Genomic DNA, 24368 nt, shown 5'->3' with positions numbered 1-24368 from the left:
GTTGGGAGAGGTGGGGGGTTGTCTTCTCACAGCACCCTTTCATCTCTCTCGTGCATCTTAAAACTATTGACCACCTCCTCGCACATCCTGTCATCTTTATTTGTATCTCTCCCTCTCAACTCGATGCATCACAACTTCCCCCCCCCACCCCAACTCTGCCCCTCACTCCTCTCTCCCCTCCTCCTAACTCCCCACTCTCTACACACTCCCCTTCTTCACTCTCAAATCCCTGACACTCCCTCGCCTCTCTTCCTCATCACTCCCCCTCCTCTCCAATCTCTCCCCACCTCATCTCATGTATCCGTTAATTATTGACCATCTCCTCGCACATCCTGTCTTTATCATCAATTCGATCTCAATATCCTCTACCCTCATTTCCCCCTCTACCCCTTCCATTCTACACTCTCCTCTCCCCTTCTCCACTCTCTTCCCATTTGCCTCTCCTCTTTTCCCCTTTTCCCCCTTTTCCCTTCCTCACTCTCTCTCCTCTCCCCTTCCCCACTCTCCTCTCCCCTTCCCCACTCTCCTCTCCCCTTTCCCCTTCTCCACTCCCCTTTCCCCTTCCCTACTCTCCTCCCCTTCTCTCCCTTTTCTCCTTCCTCTCTCCTCTCACTTCCTTCTCCCCTCCTCTTTCCCCTTCTCCTCTCCTCCTTCCCCCTTCTCCACTCTCCTCTCCCCCTTTCTCCTTCTCCACTCTCCCCTTTCCCCTCCCCTTCTCCACTCTCCCCTCTCCCCTTTCTCCCTCCACTCTCCCCTTCTCCACTCTCCTCTTTCTTCCTCCACTCTCCCCTTTCCCCTTCTCCACTCTCTCCCCTTTCCTCCTCTCCCCTTTCCCCCTCTAGCCTGTGACTGGTGGTGCACCTCAGGGATTGGTGCTGGGACCATTTGTTATCTAGTTCAATTATTTGGATGATAATGTGGTGAATGGGATCAGCAAGTTTGCCAATGACACAAAGATCGGAGGGGTTGGGGACAGTGAGGAAGGTTTTCAAAGCTTGCAGAGGGGTCTGGACCAGCTGAAAAAATGGGATGACAAATGGCCGATGGAATTTAATGCAGACAAGTGCAAGGTGTTGTATTTTGGAAGGAGAAACCAAGAAAATGTGGCAAGGAGAGTCTAGGACAAGAGGGGTCAACTTCAGGATAAAAGGGCATCCATTTAAAACAGAGATGAAGAAACATTTCTTCAGCCAGTGGCTCATGGATCTGTGGAACCTGTTGCCACGGGCGGGTGTGGAGGTGAGGTCGTTGGGTGTATTTAAGGCAGAGATTAGCAGGTAGTTGATTAGTCAGGGCATCAAGGGTTACGGAGAAGGCCAAGGAATGGGGCTGAGTGGGAGGATAGATCGGGGTGAAACATGAGTCTGCAGATGCTGTGGTTGTAGTAAAAACACACTCACATTCTAGACAAACTCAGCCGGTTGTTACAGTGTCTATCCAGGATTTGACAAAGATATATTGATGTTTCAGGCCTGAGCCCTTCTTCAAGGATAAGCAGAATGAGCCAAAAGCAGGAAATCTCAGAAGGTCTCAGAATCCAGACTGTGCCGGCTGGGGGAGGATGTGCTAAGGGGAGAGGTGAGAATTGATCATGTATGCGTGAAAGGAAACGGAAGGGAGAGGCAGAGCTGAGGGAAGGTGATGGGATAAGGGGGGGGGGGGGTTTAAATGGAAACAGGAGAAGTCCATGTTAATGCTGTCCAGTTGGAAGATGAGGTGTTGTCCCTCCAATTTGCAGGTGGTCTCAGTCCAGCCGTGAACAAGACTGTGGACAGATGTCAGCCAGGGAATGGAATGGGGAAATGAAATGGGCGGCCTCAGGGAGATCGTGGAGGACAGAGCTGAGAGGCTCAGCAAAGCGACCTCTCTCTGATGTAAAGGACACCACAACAAGATTAGACATAGAGCAGCAGCTCATGATTAGAATGGTGAGGCAGACTTGATGGGCAAAATGGCCTACTTCTGCTCCTTATAACCATAAAACCATTTACAGAGTGGAAACAGGCCATGTTGGCCTTTCGAGTCCTCACCGGTTCACCGATTTTGTGCGCCCTCTTCAGGCATTGATTCCGGTAGATCTTCATTCAATAACGATGGGGGAATTCAATGCAGGTGGAATCAGATAATAGCAAAACTATGAGCAAACAGATTGGCTGCCTGTGTACCAAAAATAGTAAAAGACAAAACTGGATTTATTAAGAAAAGACAAACAATGGACAATATCTCTAAGTTCATTAACTTAATCCATGCAGTACAAGGAAAGAAGACTCCAACAGTGGCAGTTGCTTTTGATGCAGAGAAAGCCCTTGACAGGGTAGAATGGAATTATTTATTTAAAGTACTACAGCGGTTCAACCTACCAGAGAAATATATTACTTGGATTAAAGCATTATATAAGGGACCATTGGTGAAGGTGACAGTAAATGGATATATAATCGAACCAAGGTCAACTTGGCAGGGATGTCCACTATCTCCCTCACTATTTGCTTTAGCTATAGAACCCTTGGCAGAACTGATAAGAACACTCCTGTATCTTGTGATCTTGAATAGACAGATGCTTCATTACCTGATAAACTAAACACCTTTGAGAAAAACCAAACAGTGCCTTTTAGAATCACTGCAAAGGCTGAGAACCCTGTAATTTCTGATTTCAGATTTATTGGCAGAGAACTCACATGGCATCAATTCCTTTCTCCTGGAGGCAAGGCAGAATTACCACTAATTGGTAGTGTACAAAATAAACTGTACACATGTAAATAAAGACGAGTAAACAGATAACAAATGTAAACAAACATTGTGCAATACAGGAAGATCAAAGAATATTAATAAAGTACACAAATCCTTAAATGAGTCCCTGATTGAGGTTGTTGTTGAGGGGTCTGATGGTGGAGGGGGAGCAGCTGTTCCTGAACCTGGTGGGGCAAGTCTTGTGGGACTCTCATGAGGCATCAGCCCCAAGCCTGGCAGGGTACAGAGAATCTGCATACCAATCAGCCAGAGCATTCACGGACAAGTTCAACCTCTCATTGCTGCAGTCAGAGGTTCCCATCTGCTTCAAACGGGCATCAATCACCCCGGTGGCTAGAAAGCAGCCATTCCTACCAGCGCAGGACCCCCACCACCACCACCACCACGGCTAGGACGTCTCACCTGTTGAATATTCAACGTAACTTTGAATACGTCTCATTAACATGCAATTGGCCAATGAGCTCTCACGCCAGCCTGGGACACGTGGGTCCCAGTGATGCTTTCTCCCCCTTCTTTTTGGTGACGTCACGGAGCGGCAGTGCCTCGGGTTGGTTATGGATGAGTCCCTGACTAGTGCGGCCCGCTGGTTGGCTGGTGGCGCATCATCCTTGGTTACCGGCTCATTAACATGCGGGTTTGCGGCTGGGCGGAACCATGGAGGTAACTAACACCCCCGGGGTGCGGACCCTCTCCTTCCCCCCCCCCTACCCGGACTCCCCCTCCCCCACGATTTCCTCCGGGATCCGTCCCGAGTGCAGAAAACCAAATTTAAAAAAGGAAATCGTAAATAAAAAGTTGGAAACAAGTTATTTCTCTCCCCCTCTCCAGGAAATGATGATGTTCTTCTACGACCTCCTCTCCGGGGCAGCTGACACTATCTCCCGCTACCTGAGCCGGCCAGAGCGGACCCCGGGCCCTTGTCCCCGGGCCCGGCTGCCATCCCATCCCGGAGTCGCTGCAGAGCAGCGGGGACGCCACGGGCGCACGGTGAACGTAGCGGTGACCGGGCCGGCGGGCTGCGGCAAGAGCTCACTGATCCTGGCCATGCTGGGGCGAGATTCAGGCAGGGAAGAGCTCCCGCGGCCCGCCGTGTTCCCGGCCAACCCGCGCGTCCTACTGTGGGAAGTGGCCGGCGTCGAGAAGCCGCTGGACTTGGCCGCGTACGACTTCTTCGTGTTGCTCACCAGCGGCAGGATTGGCGAGGACGAGGCGCGCCTGGCGCAGGACATCGAGCGCCGGGGCAGGCAGTTCCTTTTCGTCCGTAACAAGATCGACGTGTACGCGCTGGACACGCGACAGCGCAACTTCGAGCAGGACGACCTGTTGCGGGAGATTCGCCGCCACTTCGTCAAGAAGCTCCAGGCGGCCGGGGTGAAGGCGCCGAGGGTCTTCCTGCTGTCAGCTCTACAGCCCGGCGCCTTCGACTTCAACAGCTTCCTGCAGGCGTTCGGCGGGGAATTCTCCACCAGCCCCTGAGCAGGACTTCCCCTCCCCGCAGAACCGGGACCAGACGGGGGCGAGGGGGTCCGCGGATTTCGGTAAACCCCCGCCCGCCAGCGGGTCTCCGTAATTTCCCCCACCTCCGCCAGCGCCCAGCGGATCTAGGTAATCTCCCCGCCCGCTATCACACTCGCCACCCTTCACCCCAACCTACTCCACACCCCCCACCCACCCTCTCACTCTCCATACACTCACACCCCCATCCACTCCCCATACTCCCGCACACACCAACTCACATTCCCACTAGAGTCACATTTCCTTCTCTCTCACTCATACTAACATCTGAATTTGGTCTTACACGGTTTGTACGCAGGGAGGGAGCGGTATGAGGAAGGAGGGGCGGTGAAGGAGGGAGGGAGCGGTACGAGGAGGGAGGGGAGGTATGAGGCAGGAAGGGGGCGGTGAAGGAGGAAGGGGGCGGTGTGGAGGGCGTCCGATGGAGAGATGAAAGGGGAGATTCGGAGTGGTGATATTTCCATGGGATCGTGCTGTGCAGTCACAGAAACATCTCCGGCCCTGCCTTTTCAGCACATCATCCAGAGGCCACGAGCGCTTCCAGGCCGACTCATCCAGTCCACATGGATCCCAACATGCAGACAGACCCACAACGCCCCCGCCTTGGGAAGGGACTCCTCGACATCAGGACCGAGACAATGGGCAAGATCTGGGGCGGAGGGGGAAAAGGTTATTAAAGTGACCCATTCTCTCTCCCCATCTCTGTCTGTGTCCTGTCTCTCTCCCCATCCTCCATCTTTCCGCTTTTCAGCTCCGTCTCCCCTCTGCCCACCGCCTCCTCTGCCACCCCTCTCTCCCCTCCTATCTCTCCCTCCCCCTCTGTCTCCCCTCCTATCTCTCCCTCCCTCTTCCCCATCCCCCTGCTCTCACTCTCTCCCTCTGTTATGTGGGAGCACTGCACAACAGGTAAAGGGGTGCTGAGGAAGGAGGGTGTACAAGTAGATCGTTAAGGATGGAAGGTATGGAAGAAGGTGGGGTCTTTAGGAGGGGATGAGGTGAGGAGGGACCAACACACACTCTTGATGAAGAAACAGAATCAGGACATTCGGCACCTGCTTTCCCCTTTCAGGAACCCAACAAATCCTGACGTATCTCCCACTTCCCTTTCCGAGGCGACTCCCCTGACCCAGAAACCAACCTTCTCCCTACCCGCCCACGTTGGTACACAGCTCAGTCTGGACACATGTGGGACCTTGTCAAAGGCCTTGCTAACGTCTATGTGGACATTCACAGCCACCAACATCGATCCTCTTGCCCCCCCCCCCCCCCTTCCCCACCACGAACATGAGATGAGTCACCACCATCCGCCTTTGTCTTTCCAAATATAAACGAGTCCCATCCCGCAGAATCTTTGGGGTAGCCTTCCAACTCCTCTTGAAAGGGAGGGGTGTAGGGGACCGGAGGAGATTACAGAGACAGAGAGAGGTATAGGGGACGGAGGGGGTTACAGAGACAGGGAGGGGTATAGGGGACTGGAGGAAGTAACAGAGACGGAGGGGTGCAGGTGTTATAGAGAATACATGTGGAGTAGGATCAGAGAATGTTGACCCCCCCTCTCCGCTCTTCGTCCCCCAAGACTCTACCCTCACAGCCGCTGCCTGCCCTGCCGAAAATTCTCCCCGGCATTAGCTGAGAGGGGGTGAGGTACTTTCCCCCTCCCCTGATGTCATCCTGAGGTCAGAATGAGTGGAAGGTTACGTCACAGGAAGGGGGTGGAGAAGACAACCCCTGGTTGTGGGAGAGGTGGAGACCAAGAACCTGGGTATCTCGTCATGCAGCCGAGGAACAGCGGTCCGCAGTAGACCGATGCCCAATAGCCCCTGTCTGTTGATACTCTTCCTCTACCTCCTGGCTGTGACCCTCACCCCCGTCCTCACCTGCTACCCCTGCTTCGCCAAGTCCTCCGAAAAGTTCTGCACCGATTACGTGGGTCAGAGCCCGGCGGAGATCAAGACAGCTCGCTGTTGGTACCCCATCAAGAGGTTAATGAAGGAAAGGCCCATCTACTGGGTGCGAGTGGGTAAGTGGGCAGGAACAAATCCATTCTTTCCCCCCCATCTCCCTTTTCCCGCTTTCCCCTCCTCCCGCCTCCCTCCTTACCCCGCCTACCTTCCTTCCACTCCTTCTGCCTCCCTCCTCCCCTTCCCCCGCCCTCCTTCCTTCCCCCTCCTCCCATCCTTCCTCCCGCCTCCCTTTCCCCCTCCTCCCTCCTCCCCCCTTCCTTCCCTGCTGATGGATTGGGTCAACGAGGCGGAGATCCCTTCCGTACTCAGCAGGTTGGGGAGAGAGAGATAGATGGGGGAGGGGGGGGGGGAGGAAGGATTCAGCGTCGGACCAAAGCAAGAAGATTCAAGGGTCAAGAGCAGCGATCACGGGGAGAGGAGGAGAAGCAACGCTTCTTGCCTGTGCTCTTCAAAAGGGAGTAAATTGGGCGGCACGGGCTGGATTCACGATCTTGCATCGTGTTGAACGTCAAGCTGAAATTCATGGCACAGCGGCCAAACCACGTAACTTCTCTCCTTCAGTGGCTGCAGATTACAAAGAGCTGAAATCGATTTATTCCAAAGCGCTCAAGTTAATCAAGAAACGACGGAGAGAGGTGCCTCAAGGTAAGTGCACGACTCCCCCCCACCCCCCCCCCCCCCCCACCCCTCGAAGGGATTGAAAGTATAGACTATTTTCTAAATGAACAGCGAGTTCAGAAATCAGACTCCGAGGGATTTGGAAGTCTTTGTGCGGAACTTCCTGAAGTCCACTTATAGGTAGTCAGTGGTTGGGACGGTAAATGCCTGCATTAATTTACAAGATTCAATATTTTACTTTTGTTTAATAAAACAGATCTAATATTGTACCAACTTGTCTTGAAGCTGTAAAGCAGACAAACATTCACCATGAGCAGAAATTGACGGGCGCCTCTTAGTCAGAGAAAGGGAGGCAAAAGAGAGTGGTCTCAAGGCTTTTTCAGGTGGATTCTCCACGAAGAATGCGTCTGAAAAAGCAGAAGCGGCCCTTTAAATTGCCGTTCAGGTGGCAGAGTTGAAAGCGCATCGCTGGCCACCTGCGCCGAGATGCGTATCTGAGCGCATTCCGGCTCCTGTCTCTTGGGGTGTCAAGTCTGGATGGCTGGCGGCCAGCGCGGGGACGTCCCCACACTGATTCTGCTGCCCCACTCTCTCCCAACTCCCGAAACCAGTCTCCACACTTTCGAGCGGCCGGCGCGGGCTGTCGCCACACTGTGGGGACTGATTTCGGAAGTGGGGAGAAGGGGGCTGGAGCGGTCGGCAGGGGAGAAGGAGGCGCTCGAGTCGGGTACCGGCATTGTTTCGACCAGCCCCCTTCTCCCCCGCCGGCCGCTCCAGCCCCCTTCTCCCCACTCCCGAAATCAGTCCCCACAGTGGGGGACAGCCGCGCTGGCCGCCCGACAGTGTGTGGACTGATTTCGGGAGTGGGGAGAGAGCGGGTCAGCGGGATCAGTGTGGGGATGTCCCCGCGTTGACAGCCCAACAGTGTGGGGACTGGGAGAGGAGCTGTCAGGCGCTCGCCAGCTGACTGTCATCCGAACGCAGCCGCTTTAAGGCGGGTGAGTTCAGATGGCTGGGGAGGCCACTGTGCTCCAGGGATTATCCCTCTCGGAGGAGGGTTACCAAGCTCGCCTTGCAGGCGCCTCCTGCACATTCACATGGCCTTCCCACAGCCGCACTTTGACAAAATATGCGACTTTACAAGCGGGGCAATTGGCCACCTGAAAGTACCTTCAGACTCTCCGTGTCCTTGGATACGCCTCCTTCAGTCCCCGAAGCCACAAAGAGACCGGTCCAAATAATCGGCGACCCTGGCTCCAGATCCGAACCTCCGACACAGTCATGAAACCATCAGCGCCCTCGGCACCCTCTCGCTTCCCAGTTCTGATCCCTGGTACCCCTTCAGCCAGTCTCAGACAGCCTGCAACGAATCCCTCAACCACAATCTCCAGCAGTCCGCAGCCTGGGTTGGTACCTTCCTGCGATGAGTCCCCAACTGCCCACCGTCTGTGAGTTCTTCAGCAGGGCCCCTCACTGGTCCACCGCCATCGTCAGCATCCTGTGGGTTCTGCTTCTCATCCTCAGATGGGAGGGTGGGTGACCTCTTCATTTTCTGGTGCCCTGTGCCAGACCTTTGATTCCCCAGAGTCTGCAACCATTCGTGGCCACTGCCCAGCACAGGCACTGCCATCTTTATCTCGAGGAATGGAATATAAGGACAGGGGTGTGATGATGAGGCTTTATACGGCACTGGTAAGACCTCACTTGGAGTGTTGTGAGCAGTTTTGGGCTCCAGATCTAAAGAAGGATGTGCTGACATTTTTTCCATTAACTCAACGAACGTTATTCAAAATACATCACACACACATAAAGTTCCAACTAAAACCAAAAACCCCCATAATGTGGCAACAAAACTGTGAGAAGCAGTAATTACGACCACCTCTCTATTACACAGTATCACACATCAAATTCAAACATGATTTTTGTCATCAACAATAAACGCCATCCTCTGGGCTACCCACCGTTCCCTGAACTCAGCCACCGTTCCTTTGGACACCGCATGTTCCCCCTCCAACACTGCACGGGCCTGGACGTAACTCCAAAAGATAGGCAGACAGTCAGCTCTCCCCACCCCATCCACTACCCGCGAATGGCCAGTTTCACCAACCCCAACATCAGCCCCACAAAATCGACTGAACGCCCGGACCCTGTCCACACGGGGGGTTGGTGTGGGGGGAATAGATTAGGAATGTGGGGCTAAAGTGCAACCAGAATTTTAGAAGCAGCCCCTTCAGGTGGGTGAAGAGGGGGTGCAACCTCACACACTCCACAAAGATGTGGTACACCACCTCCTCCTGGGCCGCAAAGGTAACAGGCAGCCGGCGTGTCGGTGAACTAACTCGGGAATCACTTACTCGGCACTGCTCAGTGCAGTACTCTCCTCCACAGGTCCCTGGTGTAAGGGGGTGGACTTCTATGTACAGGAACCCCCACTGGGGACCCTCACCCCCCCCACCCCCGTCACTGCCAGACAGTAAACAGACCGCCACAGTGTGTCTGGACGACTGATGAGGGTGAGGAAGTGAAAGTGCATAGAAACCCCTTCAGTGCAAACGCCGCGAGACTGCTCACATTATCCTGGACCGGCTCCCACGAAACCGCCTGGGCTCTGCGTCCCACGAGCACCCCGACTGATCACTGGAGGAGGGTCCAGAGGAGATTTACAAGGATGATTCCTAGAGTGAAAGGGTTTCCATATGAGGAGCGTTTGAAAGCTCTGGGACTGTATTCAATGCAGTTTAGAAGATGGGGGTGGGGGTGGGGTGGGGGGGGGAATCTCATTAAAACCAACTGAATACTGAAAGGCCTGGATAGAATAGACTTGATGTTTCCTGAGCTGGGACCAGATGGTACAGCCTCAATACTGAGACGTCCCCTGAGAACAGAGACAAGGAAGAATTTCTTTACCTAGAGGGTGGTGAATGGATGGCTATGGAGGCCGAGTGATTGAGGATATATAAATGTACACGTACATCACGGTAACAGGGCCTCCAGCCCATGCCGCCCAATATACACCCAATTAACCTACAATCCCCGGTATGTTTTGAAGGGTGGGAGGAAACCAGAGACCCCGGGGAAAATTCACACTAACAAGGGGAGAAAGTGCAAACTCCTTACACAGACAGTGTAGGATTCGAGTCCACATCACTAGTGCTATAATAACATGGCACTAACCACTATGCCCCACACTTTAAGGCAGAGGTAGATACGTTCTTGATCAGAAAAGGAATGGAGGGTTAGAGGGAAAAGGCAGGAGAATGGGATTGAAAAAGACAGTAAATCAGCAATGATGGAATGATGAGGCGTAATAGGTGGGCTGAATGGCCTAATTTCGTTCTTCTGACATAATCTTCTAAGCAAGCCACCACATCCTCAGTTTAGCTCCCCACAACTCCACTGATCTTGGTTCTGTGTGTTCTTTTCTCGGGGAATTAAGGTCCACACTGTTCTATACTTCACAGAATCCTACACCAGTCTTTTGGACCACGTGGAGCAGGAAGTCCTCTACAAGGTCTACAACCTGAAGGAAGGTGAGGTTTGTCTTGACTTGCATCGGGCCTCATTGTAAAGCTTGAAGAAGGCCCTTCCAGTTCATGAAACCAATGACGGCTCAATAAACCCATCAGCCTCGGAGGTTTCTATAGTGTGAGTAGAAACCGGAGCATTCAGGGAAACCCCACACAGACATGGGGAGAACATACAAACTCATTAAAGGCAGTGCGGGATTTGATCACGGCCGCTGGCGCTGTAACAGTGTAACACTAACCTTGCCACGATTATCTGAGATTTGGTCATGGAGGTACTGAGTGTTCCTCTCCCTTGAGATGGGACAAAGTAGGGATGCGTTGGGGGTGGGGTGGAAGGTCGATGGAGTTGAGCGAAACGTTGGTTAGGCAGCACCGTGCACAATTCCTTGTCTTCGTGTCCCACGCCGGGAGCACTGTGGACAGTTCCTGATCTCCGTATCGTATCCCACACTGGGAGGACCGTGCAGTTCCTGGTCTCCGTATACCTGCATATATCTTTCATATCATGACAGAGTGTTTTTTTAAATCAATGACCGTTTCACCTTCCCTTTCTTTCTCCCTCAGCAACTCCTTGCAACCAAACCTGTGGTGAGTGATTGAATTTAGAGAACAGTAAAGACAGAATAGGGAGGGGTGTCGGGACTGGAGGGGGTTATAGAGACAGGGAGGTGTGTAGGGGACTGGAGGGGGGGGTTACAGAGTCAGGGAGAGCTGTAGTGGACTAGAGGGTTACAGAGACAGGGTGGGATGTCAGGGGCCGGAGAGAATTTTAGAGTCAAAAATATAGGGATTGGAAGTTGTGCAAGAGGTCAGAGAGGGTATGTAAAATAACAGGGTTATTGCTGACCCCTGGCACTGACACTGCCCGTGATCTCCCCCCACCCCCCGGCCCCACTCTCTGCCCCTGCAGGCATCAACAAAGCAGCCACTTACTTTGACTGTCGCCTCTGTCGACTTCACGACTGCAACGGGATTCGTTTCGATTGTCCCAGTAGGTCAACTGAAGGCGGTGGGGAGTGAGGTGTGGGGGGGGGGGGGGGTTGTGAGGGCTCACAGACACATCCCCAGGAGCGACGGGTGGATCAGTACTCAGTCCCTTGCCTCTTGTCATGGGACCCCCTCCAAACACCGAACCATTCCCCAGGTTACCCTATAAACTGACATACTCCCTGAAACCTCTGTGAACACTGACATACTCACCGGGACCCCCCGTGAACAACGACATGCTCCCCGGGACCCCCGTAAACATCGACACACTTCCTGCGACCCCCTACCCCAGGACCCCCCCGGGAACCCGCTCCTTTGGATCCCCTGTGAACACTGCTTGGTTCCAGTTGAAGACGTCAGGATCAAGGAGACGGGACACGTGTCGATGAAATGCGAGGCCTCCTTCCCCATTCCGGAGATCAGTTCCGTCACCTGGTGGTTCGTTCGCAGCGTAAGTCTCCTAACGGCAGCCCCCTCCCCCTCCCTCCCCAGTTCTGTCGCTCCCTGTCCCATTCACCCTCCGGTGGGGAGGAAGGTGCACCGTGGGAGGGGAGGATGGAGGAGCAGTGGGGAGGGAGCGGGCGGCGAAGAGGGAGATTTAACCCGTCCCCCCACAGGTCCGGCATTAACCCCTCCCCCCCCCCCCATGTCTGGCGTTAACCCATTCCTGCGCATGTTCCCCACCGGTCTGGTGTTAACCCCTTCCTTACCGTGTCCTCCCCAAGTCTGGCTTTAACCCCTTCCTGCCTGTCGGTCCGGTGTTAACCTCTTCCTCCCTACGTCCCCCACCGGTCCGGCATTAACCCCTTCTTCCATGTCCACCCCCAGGTCTGGCGTTAACCCCTTCCTCCCCATGTCCTCCCTAGATACGCAGCGATGTCATCCAGCAGTTCATGGTGTTGCATGTGGGCAGCGAGGATACGCTGACTATCAACAATGTCAACATGCGGAACAGTGGCTCCTTCGCCTGCGATGTCACCGTCCACGGCACCATCCTGCTGCGGCGCTTCTTCTACCTCACTGGTCTGTCCCCGTCTCAGCTCCCCAGGCCTCATCCCAGGATCATGACCCCTCACCCCGCAGGGTCAGGGTGTGGGGAAGGCGGAGGGAGGTTCTACCACCAAGGATCGTGACCCCTCTCCCTTTGGGGTCAGAGTGTTGAGAAGGGGTGGTAGTGCTCTCACCAGGGGTCACGACCCCTCATCCCTCGGGGTCAAGGACAGGAAGTGGGGAATAAAATGAGGATTTCTTCCCTGGGGTTGTGACCCCTCACCCCTCAGGGTCAAGGTGTCAGGAAGTTCAGGAAGAGGAGGGGGAAATCAGGGTCACCATGTCTGTGATCTCCCAGTTACCTTGGCTTCACCTCTTCCCACCCTATCCCCTGAAAGGATTCCATTCCATTATCTCAATTCCTCTGTCTCCGTCGCATCTGCACCCTGGATGAGGACTTCCATGCCAGATCATCAGAGATGTCGTCCTTTCTCAAAGAACATGGCTTTCCCGAGGCCACCATCGACTCGGGGCTCACTCACAGATCCTCCATTACCCTCACATCTGCCCTGGTCCCCTTCGCCCCCACACACAAGGACAGGATCACAGTATCAGCTCCATCCACAACTCCTCCAACCTTCGTATTATCCACAAACTTACTGACACATCCTTCTGCCTCTTCATCCAGGTCATTTATGAAAATCACAGGGATCGCAGAACAGATCCAATAGTCAGTCAATCTCTCTCTCTCTCTCTCTCCCCTCTGTCTCCTTTCATGGAGCCAAAATCAATTCACACTGTACTGACAATAACCACACCAGCAGTGTGAGTATAAGACAGTTTTAATAAACTAATATGTCCACTTGTTTCTCTGCAAGACGAACCTGGAAGGCTAGACTGTAGCTCTGGACTGCTTTATATACAAGGTCCCCTGGTGACCTAGTGGTGTAATTACATATCACCACACACACCTCACTCTTATCATATCCAATTAACAGCTTTTGTTGGTCTGGACCCTTCTTCAGTCTTTATTCAGATGCCTTCCTGTACTTGCTTATTACCTTGAAGAAGGGTTCAGGTCTGAAACATCAGCAAAATACCTTTACCTCCAATGTGAGACCAGCTGAGATTTTACAGCATTTCAGTGTGTTTTTACAACAATCACCAGCGTCTGCAGACTTTCATGTTTCACTCTGTAATCCTGGGATAGACCCCTCAGGCTTCAGGATCAGTGTGCAGGAAAGGCAGAGGGGAGATCACCCCCAGGGTCGTGACCCTTCACCCCTCGGGCAGGGTGTGGGGAGGTGGAGGGGGAGCTGGGGGCCAGAGATGGGGTGGGTCAGGATGTTGAGGTCGGGGAGAGGAGGGTCAGGGTGTAGGGGCCGAGGTGAAGGGGAATCAGGGAGAAGTGGGTCAGGTGTGGGGGCCAGGGTGAGGAGGGGGTTCTAGGGGTCACTGTCTCTGTGCTCCCCTCGCAGTTACCAGGAGCACGCTGCAGAGCAGCATCGACCTGCAGGCCATTTTCCAGAATGTTCTAGTGGAGAGGCAGGCAGTTCTCCAGCCTCCGGTCACCCAGCCATTACTGAGCCCCAATCAATGGCTAGCAGCTCGGACAGAGGCACAGATCACGGCTGCCATTGCTCTCGCCACAGTCTGTCTCCTTCTGGCTGTGGGGTAGGGGCACATATCAGGGGTCTGGTCTCTCCTCCTCCCTCTCTGACCCTCCCCTTTCCCCTCATCCCCTCCCTCCCATCTCCCCTCCCCATCTCTTCCCTCCATCCCTTCCTCTTGGTTCCACCCATGTGGGGTGAGATGTTCAGGGATAGGGGCCATCTTCCATCTCCCCTCCACTCCGAACCCCTTCTCTCCATCCCCTCCCCTCCATCTCCTTGATTCCCTCCAGCATCTGCTCCTCCCCTCCATCCCCTCCTCTCTTGTTTCCCCTGTTCTCCATCCCCTTTCTATTTCCTCCCCTCTCAACCCCTCCATCCTCTCCTTGTCCCCTTCCCATTCTCACCCTCTGCCTACTCCATGTGGACCGTGATGTGGAGGGAGGGGTTGGTGAGGAAGGTGGGGGTAGTGAGGAGGATGAGGACAGCGAGGAGGGAGGTGGAGGAGAGGAGGGAAGGGACGTTGAGGAGTGAGAGGAGGGAGGGGATTGCATGGAGGGAGGTGGCAGAGTGAAATATGATCCATCTCCCTCTTCTCCCCCCACCCCCATCCCCAAAACAGGGGTCTGTACAGATGGGCAACATAAGAGTGCAAACTCGGGGTCAGGACACCGGGGGGAGCATGGAGATCCCGGGCCGTGCGGTCCGGCAGCCGGGTCCTTGGCTGGGTCAGACAGAGCGGACCTCCATCTGGGACACAGACCGGATCAGGTGGAGCAGAATAACAACCAAGACCTGGGACCAGATTGGGCGGAGCAGATCACTAGCCAAAACCCAGGGCAAATCGGGTGGAGCAGAACACCAGCCAGGACTGGATCAACTGATCGAGTGGCGCCAATCTACAGGCAAGACCCGGGACCGGATCATGCAGAGCTGTCCACCAGCTGGGACCCAGACCAAGTGGAGCAAACTGACATCTTGGACCCAAACCACATCAGGCAGAACGGACCATCAACCGGAACCCGGGCTGGATCAGGTGGAGCGGACTGCCAACCGGGACTAGGGTCTGGATCAGACAGTGCTGAATAACAAGTTCTGGACAGGATCAGGTGGAGCGGACCATGTGCCAGGACCCAGGACTCAGCGCTTTGTTAACGTGTAAATAAAATTTTGGATTGATATGCAATCAGCTTTACATGGAAACCTTGGGAACAGGGGCTGTAGAGGAGGAGGGAAGGGTGGGGAGGGATGATGTGGAGGGATGGGGTGGCGAGGAGGGTGGGGGCGGTGAGGAAGGTGGGGGTAGTGAGGGAAGGGATGGTGAGGAGGGGGGGATAGTGAGGAGAGGGTGTGCATAGGAGGGGCGGTGAGGCGTATTGTGAGGAGGGAGTGGGTGGTGAGGATGGGGCGGTGGTGAAGGAGGAGATGGTGAAGAGGGAGGCAAGCAGTGAGGAGGTAGGGTCCATCAGGAGGGAGGGGCTGAGTAGGAAACCTCATGGGTTAGGTGGGGAAAAGGGGTGGTGAGGAGGGAGAACTGTGGGAAGGGAAGCGATGGGGAGGGGCAATGAAGGGAGAGAGATGATTAGAAGGGGCGATCAAGAGGAAGTACAGTGGTGGTGAGGGGCCATGGGTAATGAGATTTGGGGAGGAGGGAAGGGCAGTGAGGAGGGAACTCATGGGAGGGGTGGAGGAGGGAGCACTGATGGAAGGTGAGGAGGAAGTTCAGAGGGAGGGTTGGAGAGGAGGAAGCCCCTCAAGAGGGGCAATGAGGAGGGAGTGCAGTGTGGGGAGGGATGAATCCTGGAGCTTGACATTTGATCTGAAGGCATGCCTTCCAACTGTGGAAGCAAAAACAGGCCACTCGGCCTGTCACTACTGCCCCACCCTCACTGCAGTCTGTCCTCTGGGCCCTGTCAGTTGAAGACTTCATCATTGTTTTTACAATAAAGGTGTGAATTCCAGACAGATCAGATCTTTGTTTTCCTGTCCCTGAACCAGGTGGGAATTCTGGGGACTGATAAGTGGTGGAGGGAGATTCCTCTCCTTTAACTTGAGCCCCCCCACCCCGCCCCCACCACGCCGGTCCTGGGAATGTCCCAGTGAATCTTCCCACATCTGGATGCCCATAATACTCCAACTTTCATTTCACCCACGTCTTATAATGGGATGGTCCCAGCTCCTGGACTCAGTGCCCCAACTGCCCTGTCTACCGTGTCCCCACTCTCAGAAAAATGATGTACCTGTACCCCGGAGTTTCTGTTCTACAACACCCTTCACCACCCCATCTGCCTGTGTCCTCCACTCTCAGGGAACAATGTACCTGTACCCCAGGGAATCCCTATAACACACCCTTCCCCACCCTGTCCACCTGTGTCCTCACTCTCAGGGAATGATATACCTGTAACCCAGAAGTAAATCACAAAAATCTATAGACAACATGGTTTTTTTTACATTTTTTATTTTTCACACCAGAAACCACATTGACCAAGATACATACATTTTCCTTTTCAAATATATACAGTGTCATTTTCTCCCCCTCCCCCTCCCTCCTCCCATCCCACCCTCCCTACCTCCCCCCCCCCCATTCATTTAAAGTACAAAATCTAAGATACATTAAACCAGTCAAACAATGTTGTCATTCAATAAAAATAAACAAGAAATTCCACTGAGTCAATTCTTTTCATTTCCTTCTCCTTTCGTTAATTTAGGTGGTAAATGTCCCCGGAAGGTTTTCTCTATTGTGTTTCACATATGGCTCCCATATTTGTTCAAATATTTCAATATTATTTCTTAAACTATATGTTATTTTTTCTAATGGAATACATTTATTCATTTCTATATACCATTGTTGTATTCTCAAATTATCTTCCAATTTCCAGGTTGACATAATACAGTTTTTTGCTATGGCTAGAGCTATCTTAACAAATCTTTTTTGTGCACCATCCAAATCAAGTCCAAATTCTTTGTTTTTTATGTTACTTAGGAGGAAGATCTCTGGGTTTTTTGGTATATTGTTTTCTGTAATTTTATTGAATATCTGGTTTAGATCTTCCCAAAATTTTCCTATTTTCTCACATGTCCAGATTGCATGAATTGTTGTTCCCATTTCTTTTTTACAACGAAAACATCTGTCAGATACTGTTGGGTCCCATTTATTTAACTTTTGAGGTGTAATGCATAGCCTGTGTATCCAGTTATATTGTATCATACATAACCTCGTATTTATTGTATTTCTCATCATTCCAGAGCATAACTTCTCCCATGTTTCCTTCTTTATCTTTATATTTAAATCTTGTTCCCATTTTTGTTTAGTTTTACCATTTGTTTCCTCATTCTCCTTTTCTTGCAGTTTAATATACATATTTGTTATAAATCTTTTGATTATCATTGTATCTGTAATCACATATTCAAAGTTACTTCCCTCTGGTAACCTCAGACTGCTTCCTAATTTGTCAAGTAGGATCTCAATTGGTAATATGCCAACACTGTATCTTGAGTTATATTATATTTATCTTTCATTTGTTCAAAGGATAATAATCTATTTCCTGAAAAACTATTTTCTATTCTTTTGATCCCTTTTTTCTCACATTCTCTAAAGGATAGGTTATCTATTGTAAAAGGGAGTAACTGATTTTGCGTCATTATTAGTTTTGGTAATTGGTCATTTGTTTTATTCCTTTCTACATGAATCTTCTTCCAAATATTGAGCAGATGATGTAATACTGGAGAACTCCTACGTTGTACCAATTTTTCATCCCATTTATATAATATGTGTTCAGGTATCTTTTCCACTATTTTATCTAGTTCTAATCTAGTCCAATCTGGCTTTTCCCTTGTTTGGTAAAAATCTGATAGGTATCTTAATTGTGCGGCTCTATAATAATTTTTAAAGTTTGGCAGTTGTAAGCCTCCTTGTTTATACCATTCTGTTAATTTATCTAGTGCTATCCTCAGTTTCCCCCCCCCTTCCATAAACATTTCCTAATTATTTTCTTTAACTCCTTGAAGAATTTCTCCATCAAGTGTATTGGAAATGCCTGAAATAGGTATTGTATCCTTGGGAAAATGTTCATTTTAATACAGTTTATCCTTCCTATTAGTGTTAATGGTAAATCTTTCCAATGCTCTAAATCGCCCTGTAATTTTTTCATTAGTGGATAATAATTGAGTTTATATAGATGGCCGAGATTTTTATTTATTTGTATACCTAGGTATCTTATTGCTTGCATTTGCCATCTGAATGGTGATTCCTTCTTAAATTTTGAGAAATCCGCATTATTCATTGGCATTGCTTCACTTTTATTTACGTTAATGTTGTAACCTGACACTTCTCCATATTCCTTCAATTTCTTATATAATTCTTTTATTGATAGTTCTGGTTCTGTTAAGTATACTATAATGTCATCCGCAAATAAACTGATTTCATATTCCTTGTCTTTTATTTTTATCCCTTTTATTTTATTTTCTGTTCTTATCAATTCTGCTAGTGGTTCTATAGCTAACGCGAACAATAAGGGTGATAGTGGGCATCCCTGCCTTGTTGATCTGCTTAAGTTAAATTGCTTTGATATATATCCATTTACTGTCACATTCGCCAATGGCCCCTTATATAATGCTTCAATTAATATACCTCTCTGGTAAACTGAATTTTTGCAATACTTTGAATAAATAATTCCATTCTACTCTGTCAAAGGCCTTCTCTGCGTCTAAAGCAACTGCTACTGTTGGCGCTTTACTCCCTTCTACTGCATGAATTAAGTTAATAAACTTACAAATATTGTCTGTTGTGCGTCTTTTTTTAATAAATTCAGTTTGGTCTATATTTACCATTTTAGGTATATAATCTGCTAATCTGTTTGCTAATAGTTTAGCTATTATCTTATAATCTGTGTTAAGTAATGATATTGGTCTATATGACGCTGGTGCGAGTGGATCTTTCCCTTGCTTTGGTATTACTGTAATTATTGCTATTTTACATGAATCTGGTAAGCTTTGTGTTTTGTCAATCTGGTTGATTACTTCCAGGAGGGGAGGAATTAATAAATCTTTAAATGTTTTATAGAATTCTATTGGGAATCCATCCTCTCCTGGTGTTTTATTATTTGGTAGTTTTTTTATTATCTCTTGTATTTCTACTATTTCAAATGGTTCTGTTAATTTATTTTGTTCCTCTATTTGTAATTTTGGTAGTTCAATTTTAGTTAAAAATTCATCTATTTTGCCTTCTTTCCCTTCGTTTTCAGTTTGGTATAATTGTTCATAGAATTTTCTAAAGTTTTCATTGATCTCCATTGGATTATATGTGATTTGTTTGTCTTTTTTCCTTGATACCAATACCATTTTCTTAGCTTGTTCTGTCTTAAGCTGCCATGCTAGAATTTTGTGCGTTTTTTCCCCTAGTTCATAATATTTCTGTTTTGTCATTATGTTCTTCTCCATCTTATATGTTTGTAGTGTTTCATATTTTATTTTTTTATCTGCCAATTCTCTTCTTTTAGTTGTATCTTCCTTCATTGCTAATTCTTTTTCTATATTTACTATTTCCCTTTCCAACTGCTCTGTTTCCCGATTATAGTCCTTCTTCATCTTGGTTACATAACTTATTATTTGCCCTCTAATGAACGCTTTCATTGCATCCCATAATATAAACTTATCTTTCACTGATTCTGTATTTATTTCAAAGTACATTTTAATTTGTCGCTCAATGAATTCACTAAAATCCTGCTTTTTAAGTAGCATGGCGTTTAATCTCCATCTATATATTCTTGGAGGGATGTCGTCTAACTCTATTGTCAATATCAGGGGTGAGTGGTTCGATAATATTCTAGCTTTATATTCTGTTTTTCTTACTCTATCTTGCATATGAGCTGATAACAGAAATAAGTCTATTCTTGAGTATGTTTTATGTCTACCCGAATAATATGAATATTCCTTTTCCTTTGGGTGTTGTTTCCTCCATATATCCAAAAGTTGCATTTCTTCCATCGATTTAATTATAAATTTGGTTACTTTGTTCTTTCTGTTAATTTTTTTCCCAGTTTTATCCATATTTGAATCCAAATTAAGGTTGAAATCCCCTCCTATTAATATGTTCCCTTGCGTATCTGCTATCTTCAAAAAAATATCTTGCATAAACTTTTGATCTTCTTCGTTAGGTGAATATACATTGAGTAGATTCCAAGACTCCGAATATATCTGACATTTTATCATTACATATCTCCCTGCTGGATCTATTATTTCCTCTTCTATTTTAATTGGTACATTTTTACTGATTAATATAGCTACTCCTCTTGCTTTTGAATTATACGACGCTGCTGTTACATGTCCTACCCAATCTCTCTTTAATTTCTTGTGCTCCAATTCAGTTAAATGTGTTTCTTGCACAAATGCTATATCAATTTTTTCTTTTTTCAGTAAATTTAGCACTTTCTTCCTTTTGATTTGGTTATGTATTCCGTTAATATTTAAAGACATATAGTTCAACGTAGCCATTTCATACTTTGTTTATCTTCCCTTTCCGTTTCTCCATCATCACCTTTCCTTCTTATCCATTTCTGCTTTCTTGTTTTGAACACTTTATAAGACAACATTTCTAAAACATCAAACATTTTCCTTATTCTCCTATTTGAAACTTCTTTAACCCCATTCTCCCCTCCCCCTCCTGAGTTGCCCTTTATCCCTTGTCGGGCAACCACATCTCCCCTCTCCATTTGGATTTGCGAATTCACTCGCAAACGTCAACTGATTTTGCAGTGACCGTAACTCCTCCCCACCCAACACCCCCCGGAAAAGATTTCAATTTTCATATATAACAAAGGTCACTCTTTTAATTCCCTCCTTATTCTCTCTATTCCCTTTCATTCCCTTATTAATTCTTATCTATACTCTATATATTTTCCTCTAAATACGGATACATTCATGTATTCACATATGTACATACACATCTATATCTATATAGATATATAGATATAGATATATATATATAGATATATATATCTATATATATAGACATATATATATATATATCTATATATATAGTCATATATATATCTATATATATATAGATATATATATATCTATATATATATTTACCCATATACACACATACATATAGTTCGTGGTCATTTTTACTCTCATTACATGTCCATCTCTCTGCTTGTTTTGTAGTTGTTCTGCAAATTTTCGTGCTTCCTCTGGATCCGAGAATAGTCTGTTTTGTTGCCCTGGAATAACTATTTTAAGTACCGCTGGGTACTTTAACATAAATTTATATCCTTTTTTCCATAAGATCGTTTTTGCTGTATTGAACTCCTTTCTCTTCTTCAGGAGTTCAAAACTTATGTCTGGGTAGAAAAATTTTTTTTGACCTTTGTATTCCAGTGGCTTTTTGTCTTCTCTAATTTTCTTCATTGCTTTCTCCAATATATTTTCTCTTGTTGTATATCTTAAGAATTTTACTAAAATGGATCTTGGTTTTTGCTGCGGTTGTGGTTTCGGGGCTAATGTTCTATGTGCCCTCTCTATTTCCATTTCTTCCTGTAATTCTGGTCTTCCTAGGACCCTGGGGATCCAATCTTTTATAAATTCTCTCATATTCTTGCCTTCTTCATCTTCCTTAAGGCCCACTGTCTTTATATTATTTCTTCTATTATAGTTTTCCATTATATCTATCTTCTGAGCTAACAGCTCATGTGCCTCTAACTTTTTTATTAGATTCTTGTAATTTCTATTTTAAGTCCTCTACTTCCATTTCTATGATTATTTCTCATTCTTCCACATTATCCACTCTTTTTACTTTCTCTGATATGACCATTTCTATTTTATTCATTTTTTCTTCTGCACTCTTAATTCTTCTTTTTATCTCATTAAATTCTTAAATTCTTGTAATTGCCATTCTTTCACTGATTCCATATATTCTTTAAAAAAAGATATATCCATTGTCTTGCCTTTCTCTTCTTCTTCCATTTCTTTCTGTTCTTCTTCTTCTTCTTCCTCTGGGTTGACCATCTGTTGTTTCCTTGTTTTCTTTTTACCCTCTTCTATCTTGTTGTCATTATTTTCTCTGTTCTGAACCTGTTGCTGTGTTGCAGATGTCTCTCTCAGCTGTGGAGATCGACTTCGCAGCTGTTCCTCCTCCCGTCAGTGTGTTTTTTTTCATGCGCATCGCGCATGTGCGATCGCGCATGCGAGGTTGCGCACTTTTACTCGGCTCGAGCTATTTTTGTAGTCCCGAGCTCAGGACTTCCACTGACCTGAGGGAGCGGGCTTCTCTCTCCGCGGCAGGCCTCCTCGGCCTTCACCTTCTTCTTCCGACATTCTTTCTTCTTCTCTTCTTCCCGTTGTTTTTGACTTTTCTCTCTTCGCTGCCATTTTCTTCTCACCTTTATTCTTACTTTGTTTTAATTTTTACTCTTGTACCTTTGTGTTTTGTGCGTTTTTTTTAACTTTTCCGGAGAGGGCTGGAATTCCCTGACCGGCCACTATTCCATTATGTGACTCCTCCCTATAGACAACATGGTTGAAGTAAAAACACAAAATGCTGGAGAAACTCGGGAGGTCAAACAGTGTCCTTCATGAAGCAAAGACAGAGACACAGAACCAACGTTTCGGTCTTGAGCCGTTCATCACAAGTGGGGGGTGAAGGCTGGAGACGATAGGTGGAGAAAGGAGGGAGGGGACAGCGGTAATGAGGGGGAGTAGGAAGAGCTGGGTGGGTGGGAGAACTGGAAGGACAGGAAAGGGTGGGGTGGGGGGAAGAAAAGGTGAGCAGGTTTGGTGGGAGGCAGTAAAGTCAATGTTCATGCCATCTGGCTGGAGGACGCCCAGACAAAAAATAAGGTGTTGTTGCTGCAATCTGTGGCTTGTCTGGGTGGGACAGTACACCAGGGCATGGACGGACAGGAGTGTGAGCCAGAATTGAAAGGGTTGGTCATTGAGAGGTTGCTGTGGTGGTGGATGGAGGAGGTGCCGAGTAAAGTGATCTCCCAGTCTGTGACCGGTCACTCCGATGTGGAGAGGGCCACAAAGGGAACAGCAAATGCACTAAATTAATCACCTGGATGTACAGGGGAAGTGTTGCCCCACAAGAAAGGGCCCTCTCCACTTCCCTCTTCCCCTCTCCCCACTCCCCTTCCCTCTTCCCCCTCTCCCCTTCCCTCTTCCCCCTCTCCCCTTCCCTCTTCCCCTCTCCCCTTCCCTCTTTCCCCTCTCCTCTTCCCCATTCCCCTTTTCCCTCTTTCCCCTCTTCCCCACTCCCCTTCCCTCTTCCCCCTCTCCCCTTCCCTCTTCCCCCTCTCCCCTTCCCTCTTCCCCCTCTCCTCTTCCCTCTTCCCCCTCTCCCCTTCCCTCTTCCCCTCTCCCCTTCCCTCTTCCCCCTTCCCTATTCCCTTCCCTCTTCCCCCTCTCCCCTTCCCTCTTCCCCCTCTCCCCTTCCCTCTTCCCCCTCTCCTCTTCCCTCTTCCCCCTCTCCCCTTCCCTCTTCCCCATTCCCCTTCCCTCTTCCCCATTCCCCTTCCCTCTTCCCCACTCCCCTTCCCTCTTCCCCCTCTCCCCTCCCCTTCCCACTTCCCCTTCTCCCCTTCCCACTTCCCCCTCTCCCCTTCCCTCTTTCCCCTCTTCCCCACTCCCCTTCCCTCTTCCCCACTCCCCTTCCCTTTTCCCCATTCCCCTTCCCTCTTCCCCACTCCCCTTCCCTCTTCCCCACTCCCCTTCCCTTTTCCCCACTCCCCTTCCCTCTTCCCCACTCCCCTTCCCTCTTCCCCACTCCCCTTCCCACTTCCCCTTCTCCCCTTCCCACTTCCCCCTCTCCCCTTCCCTCTTTCCCCTCTTCCCCACTCCCCTTCCCTCTTCCCCCTCTCCCTTTCCCTCTTCCCCCTCTCTCCTTCCCTCTTCCCCCTCTCCCCTCCCCCTCTCCCTTTCCCACTTCCCTGTCTCCCCTTCCCTCTTCCCCCTCTCCACTTCCCCATCTCCCCTTCCTCTTCACCCTCTCCCCTTCCCACTTCCCCCTGTAAATTACGGTTCACCCGCCACTGGCAATGGCGGCTTCCTTCAGCATCCCCTTCGCCGATGTGAGAAACAGAAGTACCTTCACAGAATTTGCTCGAGACAAAAATTGAGAACAAAGAACTTTTATTATACTATTACAACAATGCAAAGTTGGGTGCTTCCCCTTACCCTGGGAATACACACATACACTGGGGCTGACCCAACTTTTATACATTTCATTTCAGTACAGAGATACCTTCCCCCCAACATTCTTCTGCCTCCTGGATTGGTTTAGCATTAGGTAATTCTGCCCACGTGGATTCTAACTTCTTATCAGTTTATGTGTCTTCCTGCAAACTTGTTAGCTGGGAAATATCATGTCTTTGTTCTTTACTCATTAATCAATCCCCAAGACTTGCTAAAGC

The 24368-nt window shown here is 49.1% G+C and overlaps 2 protein-coding genes across 8 annotated transcripts; both read left to right on the top strand.

The window, feature by feature from the left end:
* Positions 1-3306: 3306 nt before the first annotated feature.
* LOC138764268 (interferon-inducible GTPase 5-like) lies at positions 3307-5663 on the top strand. 3 transcript variants are annotated; one of them, XM_069939949.1, is made up of 3 exons: positions 3307-3408; positions 3577-4286; positions 5015-5663. In XM_069939949.1, the coding sequence occupies exons 1-2, from the start codon at positions 3403-3405 to the stop codon at positions 4222-4224; spliced, it is 654 nt and encodes a 217-aa protein (XP_069796050.1). In that variant the 5' UTR covers positions 3307-3402; the 3' UTR covers positions 4225-4286; positions 5015-5663. The 3 variants fall into 3 exon arrangements, with proteins under 3 accessions (XP_069796050.1, XP_069796049.1, XP_069796048.1); XM_069939948.1 differs by lacking the exon at positions 5015-5663 and adding an exon at positions 4777-4964; XM_069939947.1 differs by lacking the exon at positions 5015-5663 and adding an exon at positions 4777-4964 and having other exon boundaries at positions 3577-4353.
* Positions 5664-5771: 108 nt separating this feature from the next.
* On the top strand, positions 5772-15145 carry spaca6 (sperm acrosome associated 6). Of its 5 annotated transcripts, XM_069939943.1 has the most exons (9): positions 5772-6283; positions 6789-6872; positions 10307-10375; positions 10937-10960; positions 11283-11363; positions 11707-11810; positions 12226-12382; positions 13828-14023; positions 14582-14698. In XM_069939943.1, exons 1-9 carry the CDS (start codon positions 6070-6072, stop codon positions 14604-14606), a joined length of 954 nt encoding a protein of 317 aa, XP_069796044.1. In that variant the 5' UTR covers positions 5772-6069; the 3' UTR covers positions 14607-14698. The 5 variants fall into 5 exon arrangements, with proteins under 5 accessions (XP_069796044.1, XP_069796040.1, XP_069796041.1 ...); XM_069939939.1 differs by lacking the exon at positions 13828-14023 and having other exon boundaries at positions 14582-15145; XM_069939940.1 differs by lacking the exons at positions 10937-10960; positions 13828-14023 and having other exon boundaries at positions 14582-15145.
* Positions 15146-24368: the final 9223 nt, after the last annotated feature.

Source organism: Narcine bancroftii, chromosome 5 (assembly GCF_036971445.1).
Source record: "Narcine bancroftii isolate sNarBan1 chromosome 5, sNarBan1.hap1, whole genome shotgun sequence".
Lineage (NCBI taxonomy): Eukaryota > Metazoa > Chordata > Chondrichthyes > Torpediniformes > Narcinidae > Narcine > Narcine bancroftii.
This window is presented reverse-complemented; position numbering and strand designations above follow the sequence as displayed.